General features: G+C 42.5%; 1 protein-coding gene across 2 annotated transcripts in view; it reads left to right on the top strand.

Moving 5' to 3' along the window:
- MAPK12 (mitogen-activated protein kinase 12) overlaps positions 1 to 27,641 on the top strand; it is an 86,117-nt gene that overhangs the window by 10,550 nt on the left and 47,926 nt on the right. For both annotated transcript variants that reach the window (XM_018576737.1, XM_018576738.1), the window contains exons 2-4: positions 11,291 to 11,420; positions 17,736 to 17,794; positions 24,113 to 24,224. In XM_018576737.1, coding sequence (XP_018432239.1) covers positions 11,291 to 11,420; positions 17,736 to 17,794; positions 24,113 to 24,224 — 301 coding nt within the window. The remainder of the gene's footprint in view (positions 1 to 11,290; positions 11,421 to 17,735; positions 17,795 to 24,112; positions 24,225 to 27,641) is intronic.

Consider the following 27,641-nt stretch of genomic DNA (forward strand, 5'->3'; position numbering starts at 1 on the left):
GGTTTGCTTTCTGGGCACACAGGGAGGGTGGGGGGGGGGGGTAATAACTTGCCACCTAGCTTTCCGATTGGCCAGCTTCCTGACCAATCAGCAAGCCGGGCGACGAGTCATTACACGGCGCTCAACTTCCTGATTGGCCATGGAGCTGGCTTCCCGGCCAATCGGGAAGCCGGGCGGCCAGACATAACACGCTGATACCGGAAGTTACATAGTGTTTGAGGTTGAATAAAGACACAGGTCCATCAAGTTCAACCTTTTGTGTGTCTGTGTGTGTTTGTGTGTGCATGTGTGTATATGAGTCACTGTGTAGCCTGCTATTTAGGAGTACCTGTACCCCTGTATGTTATGGTCCCGGTATTGGGATAGGCATCGGGAGCATTTGGGCGAGTAAGAGTACTCGCCAAAATACTCGGTATCGGCACTGATACTATTATCGGTATCGGTGCATCACTAATTTATATCAAGCTGATCTTTTACATGCACTGTATAAGTATAAAAATTCAATGTAAATTGTAGCAAAGGTTATGGCCCTTCTCTTTAAAATGCACTAAATAAGATGATTCCCAGTTCTTTTTGTGGCAGCTAAGTTCCTGTATCCACGAATCATTCTATCTCAGTGTTCTGTTTCTTTGCATACATCTGTGCTTACTCTGCATATATGGTTGCGTACAGAACTTTCAGGTTATAAATTATATACAATTATGGATAGCTTTTTCTATCATTCTCTAGCTCTCCAAAAATTCAGTATTTGCATCCATCAGTGTATGTTTTGCATGCAGGACTGAAAATGGTAATTTGTGTAATGCACTGACATTTTTCTCTTTTATTGAAAGTGGTTTAAAAAAAAAAATAATCTGAGCAACATCTCAACATTAAAACAAATTCTTAAATGGTCCCCAGGGACCCATCTACAAATTCTAAATTGTCATCTACATTAGGGATGCACCAATACCGTTTTTTCGGTATCAAGTAGGAGTACCAATATATATCTTTCGGTACTCGCCGATACCAAGTACCAATATGGGTACTTCCGCTAGCATGGAGATGGCTTCTCAGGCAATCAGGAAGCCTTTGATAATCCGGGAAGCCAGCTCCATGCTGTTTGGCCGGCTCTATGCTGATTGGCCAGGAAGCCGGCTTCCAAGCCAATCATCATGGAGGCAGCCAAAAAGCATGGAACCGGCTTACCGGCCAATCAGGAAGCCGGGCGGCAGGTAATGATTCGCCGCCCGGCTTCCTTATTGGTTGGAAAGCCAGCTCCATGTCCCCTTGCAGCACTGGTGGTCAGAGGAAAACTCCCTCTGACCAGAAGTTCCGGTATCGGGGAAGGTATCGGAGCATTTGGGTGAATATGAGTACTCGCCCAAATACTCGGTATCGGCACCGATACCAATACTAGTATCGGTATCGGTGCATCCCTAATCAACATAGAAATGCAATTTTCATGTATTTTACCTGAACGCTGGACTGCGAAGCTCCTGACTTATCCTGCTGGTTATTAATCTGCTAATGGATGGTTTAGGAATGACCGTCATAACAGGAAGAATAACATATAAGGAAGCCCTTAGTGACACAGCTTCAGAAAATGTTTTCGCTTCTGGGGATCAGAGCAATTTTGCCATTTTTGCAATGTGTTTAACCGTAATATTCATCCTCCAGAAGGAAGGACAGTGTCGGCATGAATTCAGAGATGATTTTAGGATATACAGTCGCGTGATACACAAATAAGATACACTAATAATAACATTTTTGTTAATAGTTAAGGTACCTGAATGCATTTTTAATGTTTAACTCCTGAGTTTAGTGTCACTTTAAAGAACACACAAAAGAAGCACCTTCACCTGAAGCCGTCCTCCATTCCCCAATCTTCCGTGTTGTGGGGGGGAAAATACTCATGGCAGAGGAGCCATAGGCTCCTTCTACCATCAAACTGTTGGGCAGAGGGAGGGGTGTGGCCTCTTCCATGGCTGTGAGTGTCTATGGACACACACAGCTACTGTGGGCACGGCCAGGAACTCTCACGCACAGGTGCCTCCACAGCAGCCGCTTACCTGATGGAGGCACCTATGCATTGGGCGGGAGGCAGAGCGATGTGGAGAACCACTAGAAAACGAGGAACAAAAATGTTTTCAAGAAGAACAGCATTTTTATACAAAGGTGGGCTTCCAAGTTGTAACAATAAAAAAACCAAAAAAAACCTTGAGGGTCTAAACCATCCCTACTCTATCTAAAACAAAGAAAAAAGAATTTGCTGAGAGTTTCACTTTAGTTTCTCTGCAATTTGTGCACTGAAGTTGCAGAGCTCAGCGAGGGCTTGTTGTAGGGTCCATTGGCACCTACGGTGTATGTTTAGGTACCTTACATGCATTTGTGGGTTGCCATTTGTTTTCATTGGCAACTTAGGCAGTGAATGCACCTGGATTGTAGTGTGCTGCATTATCAAAGGTTGTGCAGGGCCAACTTTCAGTCTGTTGCAATTTGTTGGCAGCCCATCCAAATTAATTGTTTGCTTTATCTAAACGTGTGACATAATGCACTACAACAGATCTGCTTGGTGTGAGTAGGCCATATGTAAGTACTTTGTGAGCTTTCAAAGTGCATTTATCCCCCTCCAAATACATGCTTGCCTTGCAATCGTAGCAGCGGCCTCTGGGGTTTGTTTACATCCAGCTGCCGATCTTCTATGCGTGACGCAGGGCCATCCATAGTTTGGGTACAGGTACACTTTCATATATTATATATATATATTAGGGATGTCCAGATACCACTTTTTTCAGGACCAAGTACAAGTACTTCCCCCCTCATGTACTTGCCGATACCAATTACCGATACTTTTTCTTAAAGGGCCAGGTGACATTTAAAAAAAACCAATACAGACTAATGATTTTAGGCCAATTTCTTTATGATTATGAAGAACTTTCATTTAAGACTTTTTTAGAACAATACAACATTTGCATTTGCTTTCACGCAGCAACCGTGAAACTACAAATCCGATCATACATCTGCCTCTGGGATCATTTAACCTGTTCATGTTAGCAGGGGAGAATTGTAACTCTATGTACTGGAAGTGTGTACTATGGATCATTGAACCTGGTACACACTTCCAGTACACTGCAGTAATAGAGTTACAATTCTCCCCTGCTAACATGAATAGGTTAAATGATCCATAGTACAACTACATGTTATGTACTATGGATCATGATTTAACCTCTTCATGTTATGCGGGGAGAAATTGTAACTCTATTGCTCTAGTGTAGTGGAGGTGTGTGCTGTATATGTGTACTACATATACAGTACACACTTCTAGTACATTGTAGCAATAGATTTACAGCCAGCCCTGTCCCAGCTTCCCTCACTCCCAGTTTCACTCCGATCCCTGTTGCCTCACGCTGTGCCTCACGCTGTGCCTCACGCGGTGCCTCTTGTAGTCGGCGCTGGGAAGGATCGCTGCATCACATCTTGGTGCTCAGCTTGTGGGAGGTACTCACAATTCTGCCCTGCTAACATGAATAGGTTAAATCATGATCCATAGTACATATACAGTACGATGCAGTGCGTTCCGGCCAGAATCGGACCGGAACACACTGCCTATGGTGTGAACTAACCCTAATAGAAGCTTCTTGGTTGCTATGCACAGCTGCTCCAAATTTTGTCTGCTCCAGTTTTGATAAATTCCCTTCCTTGTTTTTACAGGAAAAGTGAGAAAGTACTGAGAACCCCATGCTTTTGAAGTGGGTCTCATGCAACAGAATAGGGTAACTAGTAGGACAAGAGGTGAGTGACAGTAAGCGTCTTGCATATCAGGAAAAGGACCATCAAGATTTATTAGGCTAGTGGGCAATGTGTGCATTTTTTTTTAAATTGCAGAATTGTTGGCCGTTATAGTTGTAATCTGTGTTCGGTCCAGCAAAAGATAGCCAAGATCAGTAAGACGCTTTATGTACAGATATGGAGCTGAATCGAGCAAAGAGGACTTTCTACCTCCATGCAGTCCATACCCTTGTCAGGTGAAATCTTCATAGATGTGTTTTGAGTGTTAGACATGATTCCTTTCTAGTAATACTTTTGTGTTTTTATCAGCTACCTCCTGGCACTACATGAGATGCACAGAGACACTAAGGTTGTGAATTGTGACAGATACAATTAAAAACAATAAAGCTTTGAAAGGCTTTTTTTTTTCCTTGAATCAATTAGTAAACTGGTTTCCTTCCCGAAGCTCATTGTCTTGTATGACCTTGTGTGCCCGTGGGATGCCTTCATGTGTGCCAGTTTTTGGCAATCAGTATTGCCTTTAATAAGGGAAAATTCCAACTGCATACAGAATTTAAAAAAAAAATGTGTAAACCCGTGCTGAAAATAGAAAAGGTTACGCATATGCATACTGCCTTGTACAAGGCAAAATCTATTCAGCATGCAAATTAGTTTTTGTTTTTTTAAAGGAATGCACTGGGTTTGTTTGTTCTGTTCTAAAAATTAGGTTTTATTCTATGTTTTGTATTTTGTTTTTAGTCAGGTAAAATGAAATCTTAATATAAACAGTTAATGTTAACCACCTACTTGCAGGTTGGAAGCTCTGTTTTTGTAGGTTATTTTTTGTATAATCGCTGGACTAAAAATAACCTATACACTCCAACCAAAACGTAATATCATCTCTCATTGCACATAGAGGTAGCACAGTCTACCCGCTCAGTACTTCAGTTTATCATTAAAGTATTGCTCTAGTGCACCAGTCTACACCACTCACTTTTATTGGCAATCTGGTTACATTGGAATAAAAATAACCCAGCAGATGAAAAGCCATGGTAGCTTTCATGAACGCATAAACACAATAACAGCATCTTGCCACAGAAATCAGAAGATTGAAATGGAGTATTCTGTGTGACTCGCAGGCAGAATATCTGTTTACCATTTTCTAGGGATGTCCAGATACCGATAAAGGGCATTTCCACAAGTACTTGTACTCATGAGAATGCCCCGATACATAGCGCCGATGCCAGTGCTTTAAATGTTTTAATAGCTTTGGGCTGCTCGTTTAGTACAAGTGATCCAGGCAGATCACTTGTATAGCAGCCTGTTTGTCCGTCCCTCCTGCTGGCACCTCCCCTCCAAGGTCGGCCCACCTCCTCCCCACCGTTGTTTTCGGGCTCCCCCGCACTTCTTGGGGACCTAGGAAAACCATCGCAAGGTAGTTCAGGATGCAGAGCGGAGAACGTCCGTTCTCCACTCTGCTCTGTGATCAGTGACACAGGACCGCTGTCTGGGGCAGGAAGTGAGCAGACATTTCCCCAGTGGCACACAGATGGCAATGAATAAACTGGAGCAAGTAGAGGTGAGTTGGTAAGTTCAAAGAATCAGAAGATCAGTCATATTGTAATAAAGCAAAATGAACCTGGCTAGGCCACAAAAATGGGGATGTCTCTCAGAGAAAGGGACCCAGAATTGAAGACTTGCATGTACAAAGTCCTATGAGAGCACCAAGAGAGTCAAAAAACCTTCAATAACCATATTGGTTCACAAAATGTGAACCAATACTTTGTTGTTTGCGAACCACTACTGTTATTAAAAGTTTTTGGACTCTGTTTTGGCTGTACATACACTTTTTAAGTTATGAAGATTAACTTAAAGTGTAGTTGATGGGGCCAGAGATGCAATTTGTATTACTAGCAGTGAATGTTACATCTTGTAACATTCACTGCTTTATGAATACAAACACTTACTGAAATCAGCTTTTTACATGAAATATGATGAAATCAAATCATTGGATATTTTTAATTGTACCTTTTTGGAGAACACTTCATGAATAATGACTGCAGAATTCTTCATAAAATAAATGACTGATTTCTGGAAAATGCATGCTAAATCTTGGATGATTGTAACATCTAACATTTATAAGGGTCATGGTGCCTTTAAGAAGAAATTGAGGAATTTTAAAAACAATCTTGCGTACAGCGACAGTTAGGGATGTCCCGATACCGATACTAGTATCAGTATCGGGGCCGATACCAGGCATTTTCACGAGTACTTGTACTTGTGAAAATGCCACGATTCTTAAGGCCGATACAGGCCCTTTTGAATTTTCAAAACAGCAGAGGCCGTCCGAGTTCCGCGTTTGTGGGGACCTCGGCAGCCTGCTGGGGACCTGCAGGTAGCTGTCCATGGCAGGGTCCCGGCATCGTCGGTTAGGTGGAGTGCCCACAGAGCCACTGCAGATGTCCACGTCACACGGGTGAAATCAACAGGCAGCCTTGTGAGATGATTTCTGCTTTGGGGACATGTATTCACAGAACACATGTTCCCAAAGCATAATACATGTCCCCAAAGCAGAATACTATTCTGCCTTGAGGACATGTGTTCTGCTTTGGGATTATGTATCCTGCTTTGGGGACACGTATTCTCAGAATACATGTCCCCAAAGCAAAATACTATTCTGCCTTTGGGGACATGTGTTCGGCTTTGGGGACATGTATTCAGTTCTGGTGACATCCGTATTTAGCCCTGGTGAGAAACTGCCACAAAATCATCAGTCCGTGTTGTTTTAGAAAAACATTTCACATGTCCCGTTGAGGAAAAGTATCGGTAATTGGTATCGGCAAGTACATGAGGGACAGTACTTGGTCTTAAAGTGGTGTCGGGGCATCCAATACGGACTGCCGCTTACAGATGCGTCCGCTGTCTCCCAGTCATTAACTTGAATGGGTATAGCAGCTGCATCTAAACGGGACTTCTGGGATTCTTGCCACAGGAATCCATAGGTTCTTTCCGCAGGAATCCCAAATTCCCGTGTGAATCAGGCCATTCAGCTGGACCTGCTATAAATTATCTATAGGTTCTTCTGGATGATTTTAATTAGAGACCTGTTGCCAGAACATTTATTTCAACAACAATCTTCCCAGATTATATTTGCATTTAACAGATCTTATGCATGATATTAACCTGTTAAAGCCTTTCTTGTGTAGACATCCAAAAGCCCTGTGTTCCTGTACCTTGTGTGTGTTCCTGTACCTTGCCTGTTGCTGTGCTTTTGTTCGACCCGGATTCCTTGACCCTGCCTGACTGCTGCCTGCCCCCGACTTCTGCTTGTTCCTGGATTCTCCTTTGCCTGCTCCTTTTGTACCTCGCTGCCCGATTGTTGCTGACCCTGGCTTGCCCGACTCCGCTCTGCTCCAGCCGCATGAACACCTGCTTCCTGCTTCACTGAAGACAGGGCTTCAAGGACCTGCCCAGGCTCCGTGTCCTGCATCTTCCGGCACCGGTGCTGCCCGCTGTTTCCCCACCTCCTGTCTCCACATTCAGGGGTGTGGAACTCGTGCTGCAAAGGAGGCCTCCTCACAACTCGGCTCCCTACCAGGTACGTGATAGTACCACTCAGCCAAGATGTCGGAAGCCGAGAGGAGTGCCTCTCCGATGGAACTTCTGTGCCAGCAAATAGCCTCCCTCACTCAAACTCCCAAAAGAGGAGAGTGCTATGACCTCTTAAAAGGAGCTGATTGTGCTAGGGAATTCCTTAAAATTGCCGATTGGCTGGCTTTCTATGTAAGTCTCCTTTGCCATATAAGCTTTTTTTTACCATTTGGCACTGAGATGCTTTACCTAGCTTTACTACTGCTTTAAGTAGTTACATTTGCTAGCAAATTTAGGGGCACAATGTAAATGAATAAAACATTGTTTATGAAAAGAAGAAATGATGCACTAAGCATTTAAAATACTTGATTTTTGTGTGCTTCTCCCTGCAATTTGTTTTTAAGTTGATGACAGGGTCTCTTAAAAGTACAACTATCATGATAGTAATATGTTGGCTGTCATTGAAGTCTTCATATTTCTCTCAACAAATTTTCCTTTTAGATCTTAGAGGAAAATATACTTCCAAGTTACATGCTAGCTGTTTTTTTCATTCACATTGGCTTCCTGGTTTCTATGGTTTCTTTAGATCTGTTTACCAGGATATTTTGGAAAAGCTTCAAAAATATGGTGGCTTAGTTTCATGATTCAGGCAAAATCTGTCCGATAGGGACACAGACAACCTGATGGGGTTACAACTATTTCCTGTTGCAAACAAATACTTTGACTGGACATGAGCTTTAAATAAATTCAAGGCTCGTGTTCCCTATTCTGTTTATATATTTCAATAATGTGGAGTTGCTGGTACTCTCTGGAGCAACATCTGCAAAAGTTTTATGTTATGTCTAGCTATCAACTTTGGCCAGCCATAACTGATTCTCCATTTTTGAAAAGATGTTATCATGGGAATGGTTTTGTAGCCCATTGCGTTTAGTTGGATATTCCATTGCACCTTAGGTTTGATAAGAGGTAAAACAATAGCTCAGGTTATAAGTGGATCTCTCGCTTGATTTCTTCTAGCTTGGGGCAAACACCACTTGGCTGGTAGAACAGTCTATAACAGTAGAACAGTATGTGTTTTATAAAAAAAAGGCCTCTAATATGCAGTAGTTGCTACTTGAATAGGCAAACTCAAGTTCTAAATTAATTAAAATTATTAAAAGAGAACTATAGGGTAACCTTTTTTTCCCCATAGTTCTCTTTAGGGTCACAGGAGGACATATACTAGCGTCCTCCCATGACCCAAAACTCAGTATTTACTGTAGCTGGCTACTGCCCGCTATATGCTGAGAGCGCCACAGCCTTGATGTTTACTGACAATACTGTCGAGATCCACCTAGCTGGCTGATTGACAGCGGGCTCTGCCAATTGGAGGCAGAGCCAGCTATGCCCGCCCCCTCCCCTGTCTGGAAGTGAGCGAGCGGCGGTATGTTTTCGCTCACTTCCCAATCGATAGAGGCATCATGTGACAGTTTCAGTTTCACAGCTCGGCTCTAACTATGGGTATGAGTGTAAATCACTCACCCCATAGTTCTCCTTTTAATGGCTATTCAGTTGTTTACATTGTGACCAGCAATGTCCCACTACAAATGTTTTGTCCTTTTTCCACTTTAAGTCTATCCTTGGGAAAAAAACACTGAGGGTTACCTGTTCTTTTATTTCCAGGGGTATTGTGTAAAGCAGCTTTACTTACTTCATCCCTGCTCCCCCTGGCTTTTGGCACTTGCCTTTCTCTCCTTCACTCCAGCTTGCGCACTTTCACATTGCGTCCTTAAATTTATTTCATTAGACGTGATGATGTCATAGGGCCTCTGACCGTCAGAGCGAAGGGGGGAAGAGGCTGCGGGCGCCAGTCCTGGAGCCTGTTGGAGCAGGTATTAGGTAAGCAAGAGTCCTTTTATACAGGACCCCAAGCAGCAGTTAACCCTTGCAGTGTGGAAGTATCCCCACGGCACGGGTATCTTTTTCTTCTGGATATAGGCTTTAAAGTAGTAATACACTCTCAAACCTTTTTTCAATAATGAATCCAGATCAAACAAATATATATTTTCCAGCAAAGTATTCCTTTATATCTTTGTCCAATCACTTAGTTGTCATGTTTCTAAACAACTGGCTCCAACTCTCTCAGCTTAGCTTCCCTGAACTTCCTGTCCAGTACAAGATAACAAGGAACAGAGCCGTCTACAACAGCTGTCCATCTACTAGCTTGGAGAAGAGAGAAAGGGGGAAGAAGGAGCGGGGAGCCGGGGATTGGCCTCGCTGTGTCTGAGTTTTTGGAGACACACATCTTACTAGCACATAAAGCTTACTAGCACACACAAGGGTAACTGCATAGGACCATGCAAAGGAAACTCTAAAACAGGATATCAGGACCAGTGCTTAGTTTCATCTGGTACCCTAACAGTTTTTAATATCAAGGAGCAGCATCCATTGCAACTGATGTTACTCAGCATTTCAAATCGCTTAAAAACCTTTTCACTTTAAAGGAGAACTATGGGGTCATAGTTCGAGCCGTGTGACAATTAAACTTTCACATGTCGGCTCAATAGATCGGGAAGTTAGCGAACACATACTGTCGCTCGCTCACTTCTCGATCATCTCCCTGCAGAGAGCGGTGACTGTCAGTCATGGCTCCCTGCAGGGATTCATCCCCTCCGATCCTCCAGCGCTGACTGGAGGAACGGTCAGGAGAGGGGACAGGTACAGCTGGCTCTGCTTCTAGATAAGCAGAGCCAGCTGTCACTCACACAGCTGTGTGGATCTCGACAGTAATGTCGGGATCCGTCCCGGCTGCGGCGGTCTCCGTATACTTCGAGCTGTAGCTCACGATATATTGAACTTTGGGTCACGGGAGGATGTTAGTTTATGTCCTCCCGTTACCCTTAAGAGGACTATGGGGAAAACACTTACCCCCACAGTTCTCTTTTAATATGACTTTTAGGGAAAAATATGGGAGTTGTATTGCCAACCTCCCTTTTGAGAATGCGAGTTGCCTGGCTGTCTCTCGCCTCAATCATTGATATCACTGAACCAGAACAAGCATGCAGTTGGCGTAGTCGGAGTACAGTTTAAACTGCAGTCAGTGGGCCAAGGAATTGAAGAGTATGCAGGCAGTTAGCAAAAAGAGTTCAGCCATGACAGCCTACAAATATTGTCACTACATTTGCTTTAATAAATTAGAAAAATAGGTAGCTTTCCTTTTCTATCTGCACGTGAGAAAAAAACCTTTTGCCTTTTTAAAACAGAAGGTACTCACTTTCTTCACTTATAACCTGTGTGATTGTCTTGTAGCAGTATTGTAAATGTTGGTGCTCTTAGTGGTCCCCAACCCCCGGGCCCGCGGACCGGTACCGGTCCGTGGATCAAATGGTACCGGGCCGACCAAGGAGCATTCAATTATTTCCATTTTATTTACTGTGGTGTATTTCTCTCGGGTTTGTCCGACTTTCCAGGACGAGAGGTCAACCCGGGAGCTGACACATCTACACGTTCATATTTTGTATTTATAATCTGGAATCAACCAAAGCACTATGTATATCAGACCTTTTTTTTTTTTTTTTTCATGACCACCACCAGTTTTAAACTGTTCCTGCGTGACACCAGCCTATCATTTCTGGAACAGATCGTGAATTATTGCTATACAGACAGCCGCGCTGTGTGTGGGTAGCACACCGGCTGGGTGAGATAGGAGTTTCGTTAATGTGGCAAACGGCACATTTTTTTTATATTGCATGCTAATTAAAGCCCATCTCATTAGTTTAAAGTCAAACAGAATGCAGCTAATTATGCAAAATCTGCAATGTCTAATATAAGGCTGTGTCCTCCTTTGTACAGAAGCACAACTGTGCAGCATTTGGAAAATGTGTGTGTTGTTCTTTTGTGTCTTTTTAGACCTTCCCAGTTGCTTCTGGTTATGTAATCTAACTTGTAATTACATGTTTGTGTGTTACAGCTCTTCTATTGACAATAGAAGTGGAACAAAAGTAGCCATCAAGAAGCTCTACCGTCCTTTTCAGTCTGAGCTCTTTGCAAAACGAGCATATAGGGAACTGAGACTTTTGAAGCACATGCAACATGAGAATGTAAGTATCTAATTAGTAGCTACTGACAGATATGCTTTTGCCATGTAAAATTATACACTGGCAGCAAAAAAAACTCCGTACATGCCAACTATTTTGCATTAAAAAGTAATTGTTTGAACAGAGCAACCAGGCTCTCTTAATTATGCTGTTCATCCACATTCAGCAGTTCAAAACCATTATACTTCACTAAATACAAAAGTTTTCCCTTCTGATGGGTTATATTATCATATGAGGTCACAAAGATCTAATGAGTCAACGTTTTCATTTGCCCCAAGCTGCCATTTCAACTTTAAATAGTTGCCCTCTGCTTTCATTAACTTCAATAATGGGATCTAGCCCATCATAGTTCCCAGATCAACTTTCCCTGCCTTGGAGTCTCACTCTGGACTGTAGTCTTTATAGCAGAGGTATTTAATTAAAATTCTTCTAGCAGAAGTCTGAGTCTCATGTTTGTGCCCTGACTCGATGAGAGTGCCCCCTTACATTAAGTGTCGCCATCTGCGTGCCCCTTCACGTGTCCCCATCTGCGTGCACCCCCCCTAAATTGGGTGTCCACATCATTGTGCCCCCCCCTTACATTGGGTGTCCCCATTAGTATGCCCCCTTACATTACGTATTAAAATATATCACCAGCTTACCGAAGTAAAATGTTGAATGGTCATTTTATTGATGTACACGCATCTTGTCACAAAGCAATGTTTCAAGGCCACTCAGGGTCCCTTCATCAGTTATGCCTGATGAAGGGACCCTAAGTGGCCTCAAAACGTTGCTTTGTGACAAAATGTGTGTACATCAATAAAATGACCACTCGTTGAACATTTTACTTCGATGCGCTGGTGATATATTTTACTACTTGGATTTGAAGTGGCGTCATCCACTATAACTGCATCACCCACCTTAAAAGGGACATACCGGTAAGCAGTGCGGTGGGGACCTCTTTTGAACCTTTACCTGTCCCCATCAGAGAGCCCCCTTTACATTGGGTGTCCCCATCAGAGAGCCCCCTTACATTAGGTGTCCCCATCAGAGAGCCCCCTTACATTAGGTGTCCCCATCAGAGAGCCCCCTTACATTAGGTGTCGTATCTAATTTTACTGGTCAGTGATTTTTGGTTTGTTTGGTTGTTTTTTTCAAATTCCTCCCTGCTCCTAGTTCTATGGACACGTCATTGCTTTAGGCTGGGTTCACACCTGGGCGTACGGACTATGCGTGTTTGCCGCACGTTTCGTGCCGCGCGTTTTTACCGAGGGCTATCTGACTGTAACCTAATGGATACGCGCGGCAAATATGCCCCAAAGAAGCTCCTGTACTTCTTTGGGCGTAGGGCGTTTTACAGCGCGTTCTACGCGCTGTAAAAAGCCCAGGTGGGAACCATGCCCATAGGCAATTATTGGTTTTCACATGTTGAGCGTTTTACAGCGCGTAGGAACGCGCTGTAAAACGCCCAGGTGTGAACCAGGCCTAAAGTCAGTTGGTCATTGTTACCTTCAGTATACAGTGAAGGGAATTTATCAAAACTGGAGCAGCCAAAATCTGGAGCAGCTGTGTATGGCAACCAATCAGCTTCTCTCTTTCTTTTCATAGCTTAACTGAAGAGAGAAGCTGATTGGTTGCCATGCACAGCTGCTCCAGTTTTGGTCTGCCCCAGTTTTGATAAATTCCCCTCAGTATCTTTAGTAGCTTTCTGTGCTCTGTAAAACTAATATTGTGGTGTGAGAGCAGAGGCAAGAAAGCATGTATCTAAAGGAGACCTGGCTAGTAATAAAAACTGGACAGGTGTTCTAAAACTTGCCCTCTCTATCTAAAACTTAAAAAAAATATGTTTGCCTTTTGCAAAACTCTTTATTCTGTTTAGAGAATACACAATGTAAAGTGCCAGATGACAAATGCAATTTTTTTTTATGATTAGAGTGGTCCCATGGAAGAGTTAAAACCCCTGTCATGTTTGCTCCCCTGTTTAGGAGATTAGTTTCACTTCCTATATGGTAATTGTGATATCTAATCATGGAGAGTCTTCCCAATGGGGACAATCTAACAGAGGTTCTGAACTTCCCAATCTTTTCAAAAATTAAAGAAAGAAAGAGTTTAGGTTGGATTTTTGTTCAATTGGTGGTTTGCTGTGTTATAGGGAAAACAAATCAAACTAGGCCTACTACTGCAGCTCACACACTTTGGCCCCATTCTCACACATTCGCGGATACCATTTTTTAGGGCTGTGGAAATTAAAGATTAATTTCTCGATTAATCGTTAAACTTTTTGATCGATTAACTACCTCCGGGCCGGCCCGGAGCTCTCTAGATCTGAGCGGGCGTCTTTAGACGTCCGCTCAGACACGCCCCCTCGCGCACGCGAGTGGGAAATGGCCGAAATTTTAAAACAGGCAGCGATGCCTGTTAACATACAAGCGATCCACCGGCTGTAGAGCCGGCGGATCGCGTGTATGGGGTGCCGATCGGTCCCCCCCCCCACCGTTGTCCCGCTGATCCTGGGCTCCGCTGATGTATATGTATAGGCCAATGTAGTGGGATCTGTATGTGCGTTATAATTAATCGATTAAGAAAAATTTCGATTAATCGAGCACGAAAATTTTAATCATTAAATCATTACCAGCCCTACCTTTTTTTTTTTTTTTGCATCTGCATAGGGCAGCCTATTCCTTTCAATGGGTTGTCCTACATGAGGCAAACGCATCAAAGAAGCTCATACAGCTGTTTAAGCTGCAAGCTTTACAAGTTTTTTGACTGTGCATTTTTGCAAGTATTTTCTATACTACAATTTTTAACAGTCAAAAAATGGAACGTGTGCACATATTGCAGAGATTGTACTGCATATGTTTCTCTTTCATTTTGCCCAGACATACAATTAGGGAATTTCCTATGCTCCATATCGTGACATTAAAGTAAAAAAAAAATGTCCCCCTCCCCCAATGTTAATTACAGCACTTACCTTAACTGATGTCTCTTAATCCGATCTTCTTTCCTGATGTGTTCATCTTTCCCTCCAGCGCTGCTGCGGGTCTCCGATCCAGCGCTGACTCCTCTGTCCTTGCTGGCACTTCCTGTCCCAACGTTGTCTGCATACGGGTGTACATGTCCACAGACTTACCTTGCGTCTCTCCTCGTCTCTCGGCCGCAAATCCGAGCTGCTCATGCGCCCGCCCCAAGATGCTTTGCGGCCGCCTGAGCAGTTTCGGATTTTCGGACGGGAGCGCACGGCGAAGACGGGTAAGTTTAAACCGCTTTTAAAGCGTTTAAAAAAAAACAAACACTTTTTGCATACATCTACTGCTTGCTAGCACTAAATATATGCAAAAAAACCGGAGGGTTTAGAAACCCTTTAATGCCATGCGAAAGGCGTTCCCCCTGCTATACATTATAAAATAGACCCCAGGGTGTTTAGTAACGGTTTACCATCTGCAGGAAAATGCTTCAGATGTTTAGGAAGTGGTTGAACTATTATTGATATATATATTTTTTTTCTCTTTATGTAAAAGTCTGTCTATTATTGTATACTGCCATATGTTTACTTATTTGAAGTGTTCCCTGATGGTAACATATTGTAACTTCCTAAAAGATTTCCAGTTTTCAGGCAGCTACATTGCTATGCCAAACATAACTTTGTACATCTTATGTACTGTTTAGCATAGAACATAATTTACTAGATGCCAAATCCACCTTCCTGCAGACGCTCAGTTCTTTCCATCTTTATTTTCACACCAATTGAATATCTTCGGGTCTCTTGTTCTACAGTTTGAAGGATATTATCTTTTTTCCATGAAAATTGTTGCAATATTTTTAAATATTATATTGCCATGGAGACAGTGACACTATAAAGTATTTGAACAATCTGTAGCACCCTGTAACCTTGAAACATCCGCTAGCACAAAGAGCCCATGTTCTGTAGAGAAGCACGATTACTTTAGATTGTCTTATTTGTAGCCATTGTTCAATATAAAAGCCAGGAAATACAATGATCAACGTGCTTCACTATGACTCTGTTGTATATGACCTATTTCATAAGGCAGTGCGCAAAGCAGGCAAGGAATGTACAATGTGGAGGCTCAGAACTAATCAGATTTCAAGAGACTGTTTAGGCTGGTAAATGGTTACTATGGGATACCACACTTGACACAACTTCATTGCTGTTTGCAGTGGGTTATTGTATAAGCCTGACTGTCTCATCTAACCAACAGAATGCTGGGAAATTACACACAGAAAAATGAATTTTCCTTTTCCTTTTTGTGAGCAGACTGCTGAGACCAGACATCTGAATGCTGACTCTGTACTGCTTTGGGTGTAGTAGCTGTAAAGCTGCTCATTGTAGAGGGAATGCTTTATGGTAGACATAAAAAAAAAACAATCTGAGGCGGAACTATTGCATTCTTATGTGTTGCTTGTGTATATATGTGTGCATGACGGGCCCAGTACCATCACATGGAGAAGAAGAGTGTCAGTCCTTCTTAGACTTAAAGTGATATTAAAGTCAAAAGGTTTTAATGCTATTTCAAATGCTGATGAAATCACTTACAATGGATGCTGCTTCTTGATGTCTAAGAGTTTTAGCTTACTGTAGAATCAGCTGGTCCCCTGAGCACTGGCTCTAATATTCTGTTTCAGGGTGGCACCTTTCCCTTGCTGAATCCTATGGAGCCATCCTTGTGTGTATGTCTCCACAAACACAGAGACACAGCAAATCAAGCTACTCCCCTCTCCGTTACTGCTCCCCGCTCCTCCTTTCTCCAAGCTAGAAGATGGAGAGCTGCAAGAGATTGCTCTCTCTTGTGATCTTGTCCTGGACAGGAAGTTGAGGGAAGATCTGTTTGGAAACATGATGACTTTAAGTGTTTATACTTTGCTAGGCAATGTATATTTGTTTGATCTGGATTCATTATTGAAAAAAGATTGAGTTTAATACTGCTTTAAGTGGCTCGGTGTATACACAGGGCGACCTTTCGTTGCTCACATGTAGTGGCTTGAGTGGTGGGAGAGCGAGGAATACAGAATATGTACAGCCGGGCAGGGGGCATTGAAATGCACCTGTTGCTTTGCTCCACATGGGCAAATCACAGGATCACTTTTAACTTCCAGAAAGTTACCGGGTGTTTTTTACCTTATTGCAGAGAATGCAAAAAAAAATGTAAAAAGACGCATAGCTTTTAGTAATACTTTAATATTTAATGATTGGTCCTCTTTTTGTGAACTGCAGTTTGGACGCTTACAGGTTTATTCACAGAAGGGTGAAGAGGTTGGAGAAGGCAGGAGAAGTGAACAATCTAGGCCAACATGGCTGAACTGGAAAGTGAGCTGAAATGGAGAATTTTTCCAGTTCAGCTATGTTGTCCTAGATTGTTCACTTCTCCTGCCTTCTCCAAACTCTTCACCCTTAAGTGAATAAACCTGTTAAAGAATATATATGTAGAACCTTCCTGTTTTAACATGTGCTGTAGTTTTAAAAAACTAAATTGTAATTTGGTTTTCTACTCAAGACTTTAACACAGGGTGTAATATGAAATATGGTCAGAAAGGTGCACTTAAAGCGGATCTTTACCCATAATTCAAAATAACAACAAACACACCATTAGAAATGTTTAGGAATTACAATCTACAAACTTCTAGATAATTGCAGGCTTTGTATTCTTTACACACCTTATTTCTCTTTTGTTCCCCAGTCTTCTGACAGTGTTCATGTTTACTAAGGGCAGATTACTAGCTCTCCCTTTACTTCCTGGTTTTCTGGCACATGTGACTTTTTTTTTTTATTTGATTGCAGCTTGAGTCATCTATTCATACATAAAATAGCACTGCGATAATATATAATCTGTCCCAATCAATTTTTTAGCTTCCAAAAGAATATTCAAAGAATAGTTCCTACAATAGAAGACTGTGGGGGGAATTTATCAAAACAGGAGCAGACAAAATCTAGAGCAGATTTGCACTGCAGCCAATCAGCTTCTATCTCTCATTTCAAATCTCAACTGAGCAAAGTAAAGAGAAATGCTGATTGGTTACCATGGGCAACTGCTCCAGTTTTGATAAATTGTGTGTAAGATTCCTGGGCTCCCTGCCGTGCTTGATGGTTCCCCCTGCTAACAGTCTTTACATCTATACTATGTCCAGCAGTGATGTAGGAATCAGGAGGAACCATAGCGTGCGGTGGGTTAGACACCGGCATTCGATACTCCTTAAAGTGCCCAATGAAGAAGACTTTAGCAAAGGCTATAGCACTTAAAATGGAATGCCCTCCTTTTAGGGATGTACATGTGAAAAAGTTTCATGTTTTGCAGTATTACTAACTATTTTCATTCCCTGTTGTAGGTAATTGGGCTGCTAGATGTGTTCACACCTGACTTGACGCTGGAGAAATTCAATGACTTGTAAGTTGTTCCAATTTGTAGTAGTGTTTGTTCATTGACTTGCACTGTAATTCACCCTGTTAAAGTGAGAACACAGATCCTGCAGTACATTACTAGAAAACCTGTAGGAATGACAGCTGGATGTAAAAGTACAGTGTAGGGAGGTGCTGCCAGATATTTCCTCAACATGAATGATGATGCAATGTATAGAACGATGTTAACTCTTCTTTCTGATCTGTTCCTAAGAACTGTCAAATAACCTTTGCAATCCTTTCTAGTTACATGCCTAACATACTTTCGGCTAGGCCCTTAAGCGATTCATCACTTGGAAGCAAGTTCTAACATGGTGTAAGATCTAGTGAGACATCCGAGACTGGTAACTTGCCCTGCCTTTTTCTACTTGCTTGCATTACACACTTTGTAGACGGCTGTGTTTGCTGGGTGTTCTACATCAAAGCCGTACTAGCCTGGTGGCAAGGCTTCTTAGTATAGTGCGAAGAGGCATGGGTTCATTACCCTACACAACTCACAAATTCACTTTAACTGAAAGATTGATATAATACTTCTTCCTGGTAAGGGATGGCAAAGATCATTATGATCAGAAGAACCAATCACAGCACTGCCCTACCTTTTATTCTCTATGTCCCCCTACTTCCCTGTCTGCTAGCAGCCACCATTTATAAAGACATCCACCCATGTTTCAGTCATATGCTGTCATACTCTGGTGGGGTGTGCAGAGCTTGTATGTTGTGCATGTCTTTGATGTCTCCTATTCTCCCGCTGCATCCTGCAAATGTCACAGGGTTTGAATCTACAACTGTTCTATGTGTTTTATGCTTGTTTATTTACACTCCGTGACACCTTCAGAAAACACACACATGTCCTTGCTTAAGAGAGCCATTAAAGTTTAATCTGCTTTAAATTTTGCCTTACCTGGTATCTCCCTCTACCTTTTATCAACAAGGTCTTTCCATTTTTATTACCTTCTTCTTTTCAACCCACTAATGTCCTCACTGGGTTTCTGAACTGTATGCAATGCAGGCAGATCAAGGTTGGTGGGAAAGGGCCAACAGGGGGCTGTAAATAGCTTTCTGGAAACATCACACACACTGCCTCAGGACTCCTCTAGAACTCTGCTTTGATGGGTGGATGTCAGTCCGGAGGATTGGGTGTTTGTAGACAGGCTGCATTTGCAGGGCCACATGTGCTGCTGCACATCCATAATTAAAAGAACTGAAAACTGGTGAATTAAAGGGCAGCCAGGGACAGTTAGGCTGGGGAGCTAGATGATGCTGGACTACCTTCAGCCAGGAAATAAGGGCTCCATTTGACTTGTGCAGCTTCTAATGCACACTGAGAGAAACTCTGTGTGCAGTTAAATCCGACTAACAGGTCTATTCACAAAGGGGTGAAGAGTTTGGAGAAGGCAGAAGTGAACAATCAGCCAAAATAGCTGGTTTGGAAAAATTCTCCAATTCAGCTCTCTTTCCAGTTCAGCTATGTTGTGCTAGATTGTTCACTTCTCCTGCCTTTTCCAAACTCTTCACTCTTTAGTGAATAGCCCTGTCTGTATTTTCGTTACAGCAGTGTAACACTAAGGGCCTGTTCACATGAGATCAGGTCCTGATCAGCAGATGTGGAGCTGCTGATGCAGTGCGTTTTTGATGCGTTTTCGGTCCGGATGCTGACAGTTAATTTTTTTTTTCTTTAGCCAAGGGGCTGTCAGTATGCAGATTCAGCCTCTGAGGTCACTTACGCCGTCTCAGTACCTCTACTTCCCTTTGTGTATGTAAAGCTGGTGATCAGACATGTATCACATATTTGCAGGCATGTTGATGGTGCTGGCTACAGCAATCTGCAGAGAACGAGCCCGCAGGAGACGTCGTTATTGGGTACACCCAATCTTGAGGCTCCGGGACTCCAAGGGTCAGTTCTGGAGTTTGTATGAGGATTTGCGAGGTCACCCGGATAAATTTTTTTCCTTTACTCGTATGTCCATGGTAAGGTAATGGGCATGTTCCAAATGTTTGCAGTTCATGTCGTTACCTCTACCCCAACCTGTCTGTCTATCGTTGATAACATCATAATAAGTGGAGCAAAAATTAAAAAAAATGTTTTCCTTAGCTGCATTGCGTTTTCGTTGCGTTTCGTGCGCGTTCGTGCGTGACCGGACAAAATGTGACATGCAGTATTTTTTCTGTCGTAAGCTGAACGGACTGCGCACGTGAGAACTGTAGCCCATAAAACACATAGGGATACATTGGGATGCATTTTGAGTGCAGCAGCATACGGATCCGGTCAGCACACAAAACGGACGTCGTGTGAACAGGCCCTGAAGGTAAGGCTGGGGTTTAGCTTTTAAACTACCTCCTTTTTCTTGCTTTAGGCTGATATTGATATTATGATGATTATTCTTCATAGTTTGTAAAGACTCAGTTCCCCACATTGTGGTATAATTGTTTTACATTGAGATCTCCTTTTTATTGAAGCTCTTAGCATTGCATATCGATGTGCGATTAGTTATGTCTGTTCCCTGTGCAGTTACTGTGTAACATAATGGTATCTAGGTAAATATTCCAATTTTGATACAAAGTTCAGTTTATAAATGTGTATCTTGTTTCTTTGCATTAAACATCAGTAAGCACTTTGATTTTGCAGATCCATTGACCTTACATTTAATCTAAGTACACCACCCACACACTCTTTGGAGCGCAGCAAGCTTGTATTATATCAGGTTATCCAGTACATTTGTGATGTAGAATACAAGCTGTTTGGATTTTGTTGTCGTTTTAAAGGGTTACGTTACCCACAACTAACACTTCAGACCTGGGCTGTTATTGGGAGGGAAAATCGCCCGCTGTCTTTTTTGTTTTTTAGATATATTGTAGATCATTTACAGGTGAATTCTCTTTTACTATTTGGAAAATGCAGCATAAAGTGGCATTCATCTTGTAGCAGTTATAGGAGCAAGGCACAATGGATGGGGACGATCCAGATTCTTCACAATGGGAATCTTTGCCCTGAAAGATTTAAAAACCGGTGGGTAATTGACCCACCAGATTTCACCCATAGTTACATAGTATTTGAGGTTGAATAAAGACACAGGTCCATCAAGTTCAACCTTTATGTGTAAAGGTGCCCATACACCTGCCGATTATCGTACGATAATCGTGGGTGATCCCGCCATCGTACGATAATCGGCAGGTGTATGGAAGTTGTGTGGCCCTTTCTACTGTACGGTCGCACGTCTTTTGTTTTCCGAGCACGATTGAAAACCTGCCGAAAATCGTACGATTTTAGGCGGGTTAGTGGCATGCTCGGAGGACAAATGCCGAACGGGCCGGTGTGCGCATGCGCACGCTGCCGGCTCAGCATTGGAATCATCGGAAGCCCTCCCCTCAGCAGGAAGGGCTTGCGATGATCGCACGTACGATCTGCCTGTCCAAGATGGGCAGATCGTACAAGATTTTAATTACCTTACAACCATCGCACAACGAAAGTCGTGCGATGGTTGCAAGGTGTGTGGTGTGCGTGTGTATATACGAGTCCCTGTGTGGTCCTAGGCGTTAAGAGTACCTGTACACCTGTATGTTACGGTCTCTGAGGATGGTATCTAATTGATTTTTGAATGATTCAATACTCTCTGCTGCTACCACTGCTTGTGGCAGAGAGTTCCAAAATGTAACCGCTCTAACAGAAAAGAAGCCCCTATGCCCATTGTGGTTAAATCTTTTCTCCACCAATTTTAGGTGGTGGCCTCTAGTCGTTGTTACTGGGTTTACTGTAACCTTGTATCATAGCTTTGGTGCTCCAGCCCCTTAATTAGTTTAGTTGCCCTTCTCTGGACTCTCTCCAGCTCCAGGACATCCTTTCTGTGGACTGGTGACCAAAACTGAACCTCATACTCAAGATGTGGCCGAACCAATGATCTATAAAGTGGCAAAATGATTGCTTTGTCTGTACACTACATTCCCTTTTTTTAAAAAAACATTTTTATTGATTTTCCACAGAACATCGAAAATCCAAAGCATAAAAATAATAAGAAATATCAATATATCAGATCAAAACAAAAAATCGTATACTCGTGTCACATGCATAACAAAAAATTAACCTAAAAGAGACATAGAGATTTGCATGTTGCGTAGTACAATTTCCAGAAAGTGCTGCATCGTTGTTTCCTGTGCATGCTACCCTACCAGCAGCTGACTGCCGCGTGTATATCAGACCCTAATGACTGCTGTACCTAGCCAGGTTCGTAGTCTTCCGGGAGTTCTAACTGCCCTAGGGTGCTTTCCAATCTCCGTTCTAGATACCATTTGGTAAGTTTGAAAGGATATAGTAGAGCATGTAGCTCAGCACCTGAATAATTATGCAATATGAAAGGTTCCCACTTCCCAATGAAAACTGCGGAGTGCTTGTCTGGGTCCAGAGTACCCTCGATTCTCTCCTTCTACATCAGAGACGTCAGGGCCTGCAGAAAATGTTGGGGCGAGGGCGGCTATGTGGCGAGCCATTGGTACATAATGATACGTTTTGCCAGTAACAGAGCCACATACACCCATTGCTGCTTCTGTCTACTAGGTATAGGTGATGGTTTCCAGTAGCTGAAGAGACACAGCCAGGGTTCACGAATCAGGGGAATATTCAGTATAACAGTACATTCCCTTTTTAAAGGAGAACTATGGGGTTAGGGCTTTTCCCCATAGTTCTCCTTAGGGTAACGGGAGGACACAAACTAGCGTCCTCTCGTCACCCTAAGCTCAGTATACCGCGAGCAAAAGCTTGCGGTATACTGAGACGCCGCAGCTGAAGCGGATCCCGACAATTATGTCTGGATCCGCCCAGCTGCGTGAGTGACAGCTGGCTCTGCCTATCTAGAGGCAGAGCCAGCTGTACCCTCCCCCTCCTCCGTCCGTTCCGACAGTAAGCGCTGGAGGATCGGAGGGGGAAATCCAGTCCCTCCCCTGTCACGGCAGAGAGCCGTGACAGGATCGAGAAGTGAGCGAACGCCGGTATGTGTTCGCTCACTTCCCGATCTTCTGAGCCGACCTGTGACAGTCTCATTGTCACAGGTCGGCTAGAACTATGAGGATGAGTGAAAATCACTCACCTCATAGTTCTCCTTTAATTCAAGACAGTAGTCTGCTCGCTTTGTTAGCTGCAGCCTGGCATTGCAAGCTATTATTCAATCTGTGGTCTACTATGACCCCCAAATCTTTTTCCATTTCTGACTTCCCTCGTAGAGTACCCCTTACTGTGTTATCCACTTGCATGTTTTTAACATCTAGATGCATTACTTTACATTTATCAACATTGAACCTCCTCTGCCAAATGCTGTAGATGCCCACTCACCTATTTTATCCAGGTCCTCCTGTAATGTTATAATGTCTAAGTCTGTGTCTATTACCCTCCCAATTTTAGTATCATCAAACACAGAAACATGGCTATCGTTAATAAAAAGGTTAAACAGTATGTCGCCCAGCACAGACCCCTGGGGCACACCACTCTCGACCCTAGACCAATCTGAGATAGAGTCATTTATTAATACTCTCTGGACCTGTTCCTGTAGTCAGCTCTCTATCCATGTACACACCATTTCATCTATGCCCATAGATCTCAGCTTGTGTACTAAGCATTTATGTGGTACCGTGTCAAAGGTTTTGCAAAATCCAGGTACACCACATCTACTTGTTTTCCTCTATCCGGATCTCTACTCACCTTTTCATAGAATGTTAGTAGGTTGGTCTGACACGAACGGGCCCTCATAAATCCATGCTGATTATCGTTAATTATACCATTGTCACAAACTTAGTCCACTAAATAGTCCTTTATCATCCCCTCTAACAGTTTGCATACTATTGATGTAGACTGACTGGTCTATAGTTCCCGGCTTGGCAACTTGTACCTTTTTTGAATATCGCATAGCTGAATTAGAAAATGGTGAACTAGCCTTTTTAATTTAGTAATGAGAGATCGTGATACTTGGGTAATATCAACGTAATATATTCCTTTTGGTCAGGACACTATTTACATGTTCTCCCTGAGCTTCAGTGTGTTTCCCACACACCCCAAAGACATGCTGGTAGGTTAATTGGCTCCTGTTTTAAATTTTCCCTAGTATGATATTGTACTGAGCGCACCCAAGATGGCCGCCTTACCATTTGCCCCAAAAGCAGGTAAAACCCTTTGAGGAAAAAAAAAAAAACACGCCATAGTAATAAAAATATACAATATAAACATCCATACTTTTGTCCTGTTGCTCTTTGAAATGCATATACCATATAGTCAGCTTGTTTCACTAATATATTTGTATTCTTTTTTTTTTTTCTTTTCTTGCAGTTATCTAGTTATGCCTTTTATGGGCACAGACTTGGGCAAGATAATGAAGCATGAGAAATTATCAGAAGATCGAATCCAGTTCCTTGTATACCAGATCCTGCGAGGTCTTAAGGTTGGTATGTTTACAGTTTAGAAAAAGTGAGCCCTGTGGTGCATAAAAAAACTGGTTTGGAGTTGTAGCTACTGAAGAATGGATAAAAGCTGGTTCACATCTGTGCATCCCAGGAACTTGTGTTCATGTGTGGTTGTCGCATTGCCCCATTGATTTCAATGGGGTCATATCCACTTGGCAAAAAAGCTTCTGCACTTTTTTGTGCAATGCGCAGGATGCATTTTTCTGCTGCGTTTGTGCTTGTACCGCACGATTTGCAGGCTGCATTTGGGGTGCTATTAGAAATGAATTTCACTGCAAGCGTGTTTCTCGTCTGTTCGCGATTCCGCTAACGCTCAGATGTGAACCAGGCCTTAATATTACTTTGATTGCAGTATTTTGTAATGCATATAGCTAGAGGGAATATGATGGAGGTATGCGATTGTGCAGACAATGGTAATTTTAACTTGTGGGCAAACAGAGGAGGAAACAACTGAATGTTCACGCACTGGTATGGAATGGAACTGCAGCAGAGGCAAAGTAGTGCAGGTATAGGTCATGTCTCCTGAGGGGCCAAAGTCAGTGTGATGGTAAGGGGAGAGGACCAAGTGACTAAAGGCATATGAGCCTGTAATGAGTGTTGACGCAAATTAATTGTGGTGCGGGCATACCTGGGAACATTCAAAATGCCCTGTTCTGAGGATTTTCCATTGGACAGTCGGCCTAGGTGATATTTATTTTTGGCTACATCATAATTTAAAGGACAGAATTCTATAAATACTAGGGCTGTGAAAATTAAAGATAAATTTCTCGATTAATCGTTAAACTTTTTGATCGATTAAAATTATTTTGATCGCTAATGAAAACACTCACCTCGCCGCCGGCTTCCGGGAGTCCCTTCGGCGACCCGGTGACGTCAGGAACATCGATGTCACCGGACTCCTCCCCCCTTCCCCAAGTGTCTCCGTCGGCTAACGAAGGGAGGGGGGGAGGAGTCCGACGGAGCCACTTGGGCCGGTGAGTTTGCCCAAGAAACATTCTGCACAAGAGCCAGCCAAGGCATTGGCCTATACACATACAGCACAGCAATGAAGTAATAAAATGAACTAGCATCACAGTAATCCAGCATGTTATTATTCTGAGTTGCCCCACTCAAGAGGCGGCCATATTGAATGGGGCACGTGAGATTAATAACGTGCTGGATTAGTGTGATCCTAGTTCATTTTATTACTTCATTGCTGTGCTGATCCCACCTCGACCTAACCACTGAACCTTCACATTCTCAAATAATTCATCCCCACACAGCTCCCTCCTTATGTATCATTTCCCCCTCCTCTTTCAGATTGTAAGCCCTCAGGGGCAGGGCCCTCCTTACCATCTTGTATCGTAACTGTAATGTCTTCCTTATATTGTAAAGCGCTGCGCAAACTGTTAGCGCTATATAAATCCTGTATAATAATAATAATGTAGTTGGATCTGTATGTGCGTTATAATTGACATTTTTTTAAAAATTCGAGTAATCGAACACGAAAATTTTAATCGTTACCAGCCCTAATAAATACCTCAACCACTTGCCTTCTGTCTGTGTCAGCTAAACAACAAAATTTACATTTTTACATTTAACTGGTGTTTGTAACCATTTAAGCAGATTTTTAGCACGGATGGGTGTGTGTGTTTGTTTGAAGCTCTATGAAAGTAAACAAAGGCAATTTCTTTTCTCCCAGTATTTAATGGACGACACAAGACATCTATCACTGCTAAAACAAAACCCTTAATTAAAGATTGTTCAATCAAGCATGTGCTGGCAATGTCAGACCCCTACTGCAAGGGTTAAGTTTTATTCTGCCCGGCGTTCTTCTTTAAAGTCCAGTAGAAGTCTTACACTTTTTCATCTTTTTTGGTCCTGTACCCCTGCATGCCATGACATTTTCTTGAAATCCTTCAAAATATCCTTTTTAAGTGAAGATATCACTTCCTTGCCTTTTCTACAGTACTTTGTGCTGGCAGAGCTGTGTGACGGCCACAGCATTAGCACAAGCGTACTTACACAGATTTGTATTGCAGAGATGTATGTAGCTTGGGGCTTAGCAGCTCCGTGTGAATTACTTGAGTAGGTCTTTTCTGCTGCCTATTAGTTTTACCTCCACTTTCCTGTTTGAGCAGATGGGCAGAGTGTCTAAATATGACTGGGCAGTCTTCGAAAATGGAAGTTGTAGTATAACGCCTATCTGTATCCATTTCTGTAACTTCAGTTCTCCTTCTTGAGGAGAACCAGCAGGTTATTACTTCCATTTAGAATACACTTGTGTTCTATGAGAACCAGCAGGTTATTACCTCCACTTAGAATACGCTAGTGTTCTATGAGAACCAGCAGGTTCTTACTTCCATTTAGAATACACTCGTGTTCTATGAGAACCAGCAGGTTCTTACCTCCACTTAGAATACACTTGTGTTCTATGTCCTCAGGTGCAGCTTGAACCTTCTTCTATGTCCCCTCTGATTTGACTGCATTTATACTGATGAGGCTGCCATCTTTGAGAGCCTCATGGTTGTCCCTCAGCTCTACTGCTGGAAACCTCTCCTTCATGATAGGAGGCCAAGACTCCAAGTCAGCCTCAGGGGGGCACACGCCACCAAGTAATGTATAGTCTGTAAAATTGTTGATGTCCTACTGGTGCTAGTCATATCTGTTAATTCAGAAATTAATTTTGATATCCCAACTGTGATTCTAACACATCTTTGGCTTACAATTTTAAAAACTAAATAATCCCAGTGATTTGCTACAGGGAACTGGTTACCAGTGAATCTGTCACCAGGCATTTACTGTAAGTGGAGAAGCACAAAAGTTTGATGCTGGGTAAATAGTTTTTTGTATTTTATTTCTCCTCGCTGACATTCATCTACTGGATTCTGATCTATACATTCATATAGTTACCTCACAAAGCATAAGCATCTTTTGTATTGGGCAAACTGGATTCTGATCTATACATTCATATAGTTACCTCACAAAGCATAGGCATCTTTTGTATTGGGCAAAATGTATCAGTTTGTATAGCCAGCATTATTTCTTTTATACAATGGTGAACATCCTTTGGATATTTTTACAATCCCCCTACTCTAGTGTATGTGGTAGAGAGATAGAAGCAAAGGACAGAATGTATCACACTGACTTATATAGCTTGTTACCTTGGAAACATTTTTACTGCAGTTCTTTCTGCACTGAATCCTGCAGTACTTCAATGTTTGTTATCACACATGACATTGTAAGCACAGAATCTGTAAAATCTATTAGACTAGACTCATTGCATGCTGCCCATCTATTAAAGCTTCATTTTAATCAAGCATCTGCTTTATTGAAGCATCATTCTTTTTTTGGCTACCGTACTTGAAATTTTCCCCTTGTAGAGTGCACTGAAGAAAATAATTTCTCTTGTTTAA

This window comes from Nanorana parkeri, unplaced genomic scaffold (genome assembly GCF_000935625.1).
Source record: "Nanorana parkeri isolate BGI_ZX_2015 unplaced genomic scaffold, ASM93562v1 scaffold75, whole genome shotgun sequence".
NCBI classification, from domain to species: Eukaryota; Metazoa; Chordata; class Amphibia; order Anura; family Dicroglossidae; genus Nanorana; species Nanorana parkeri.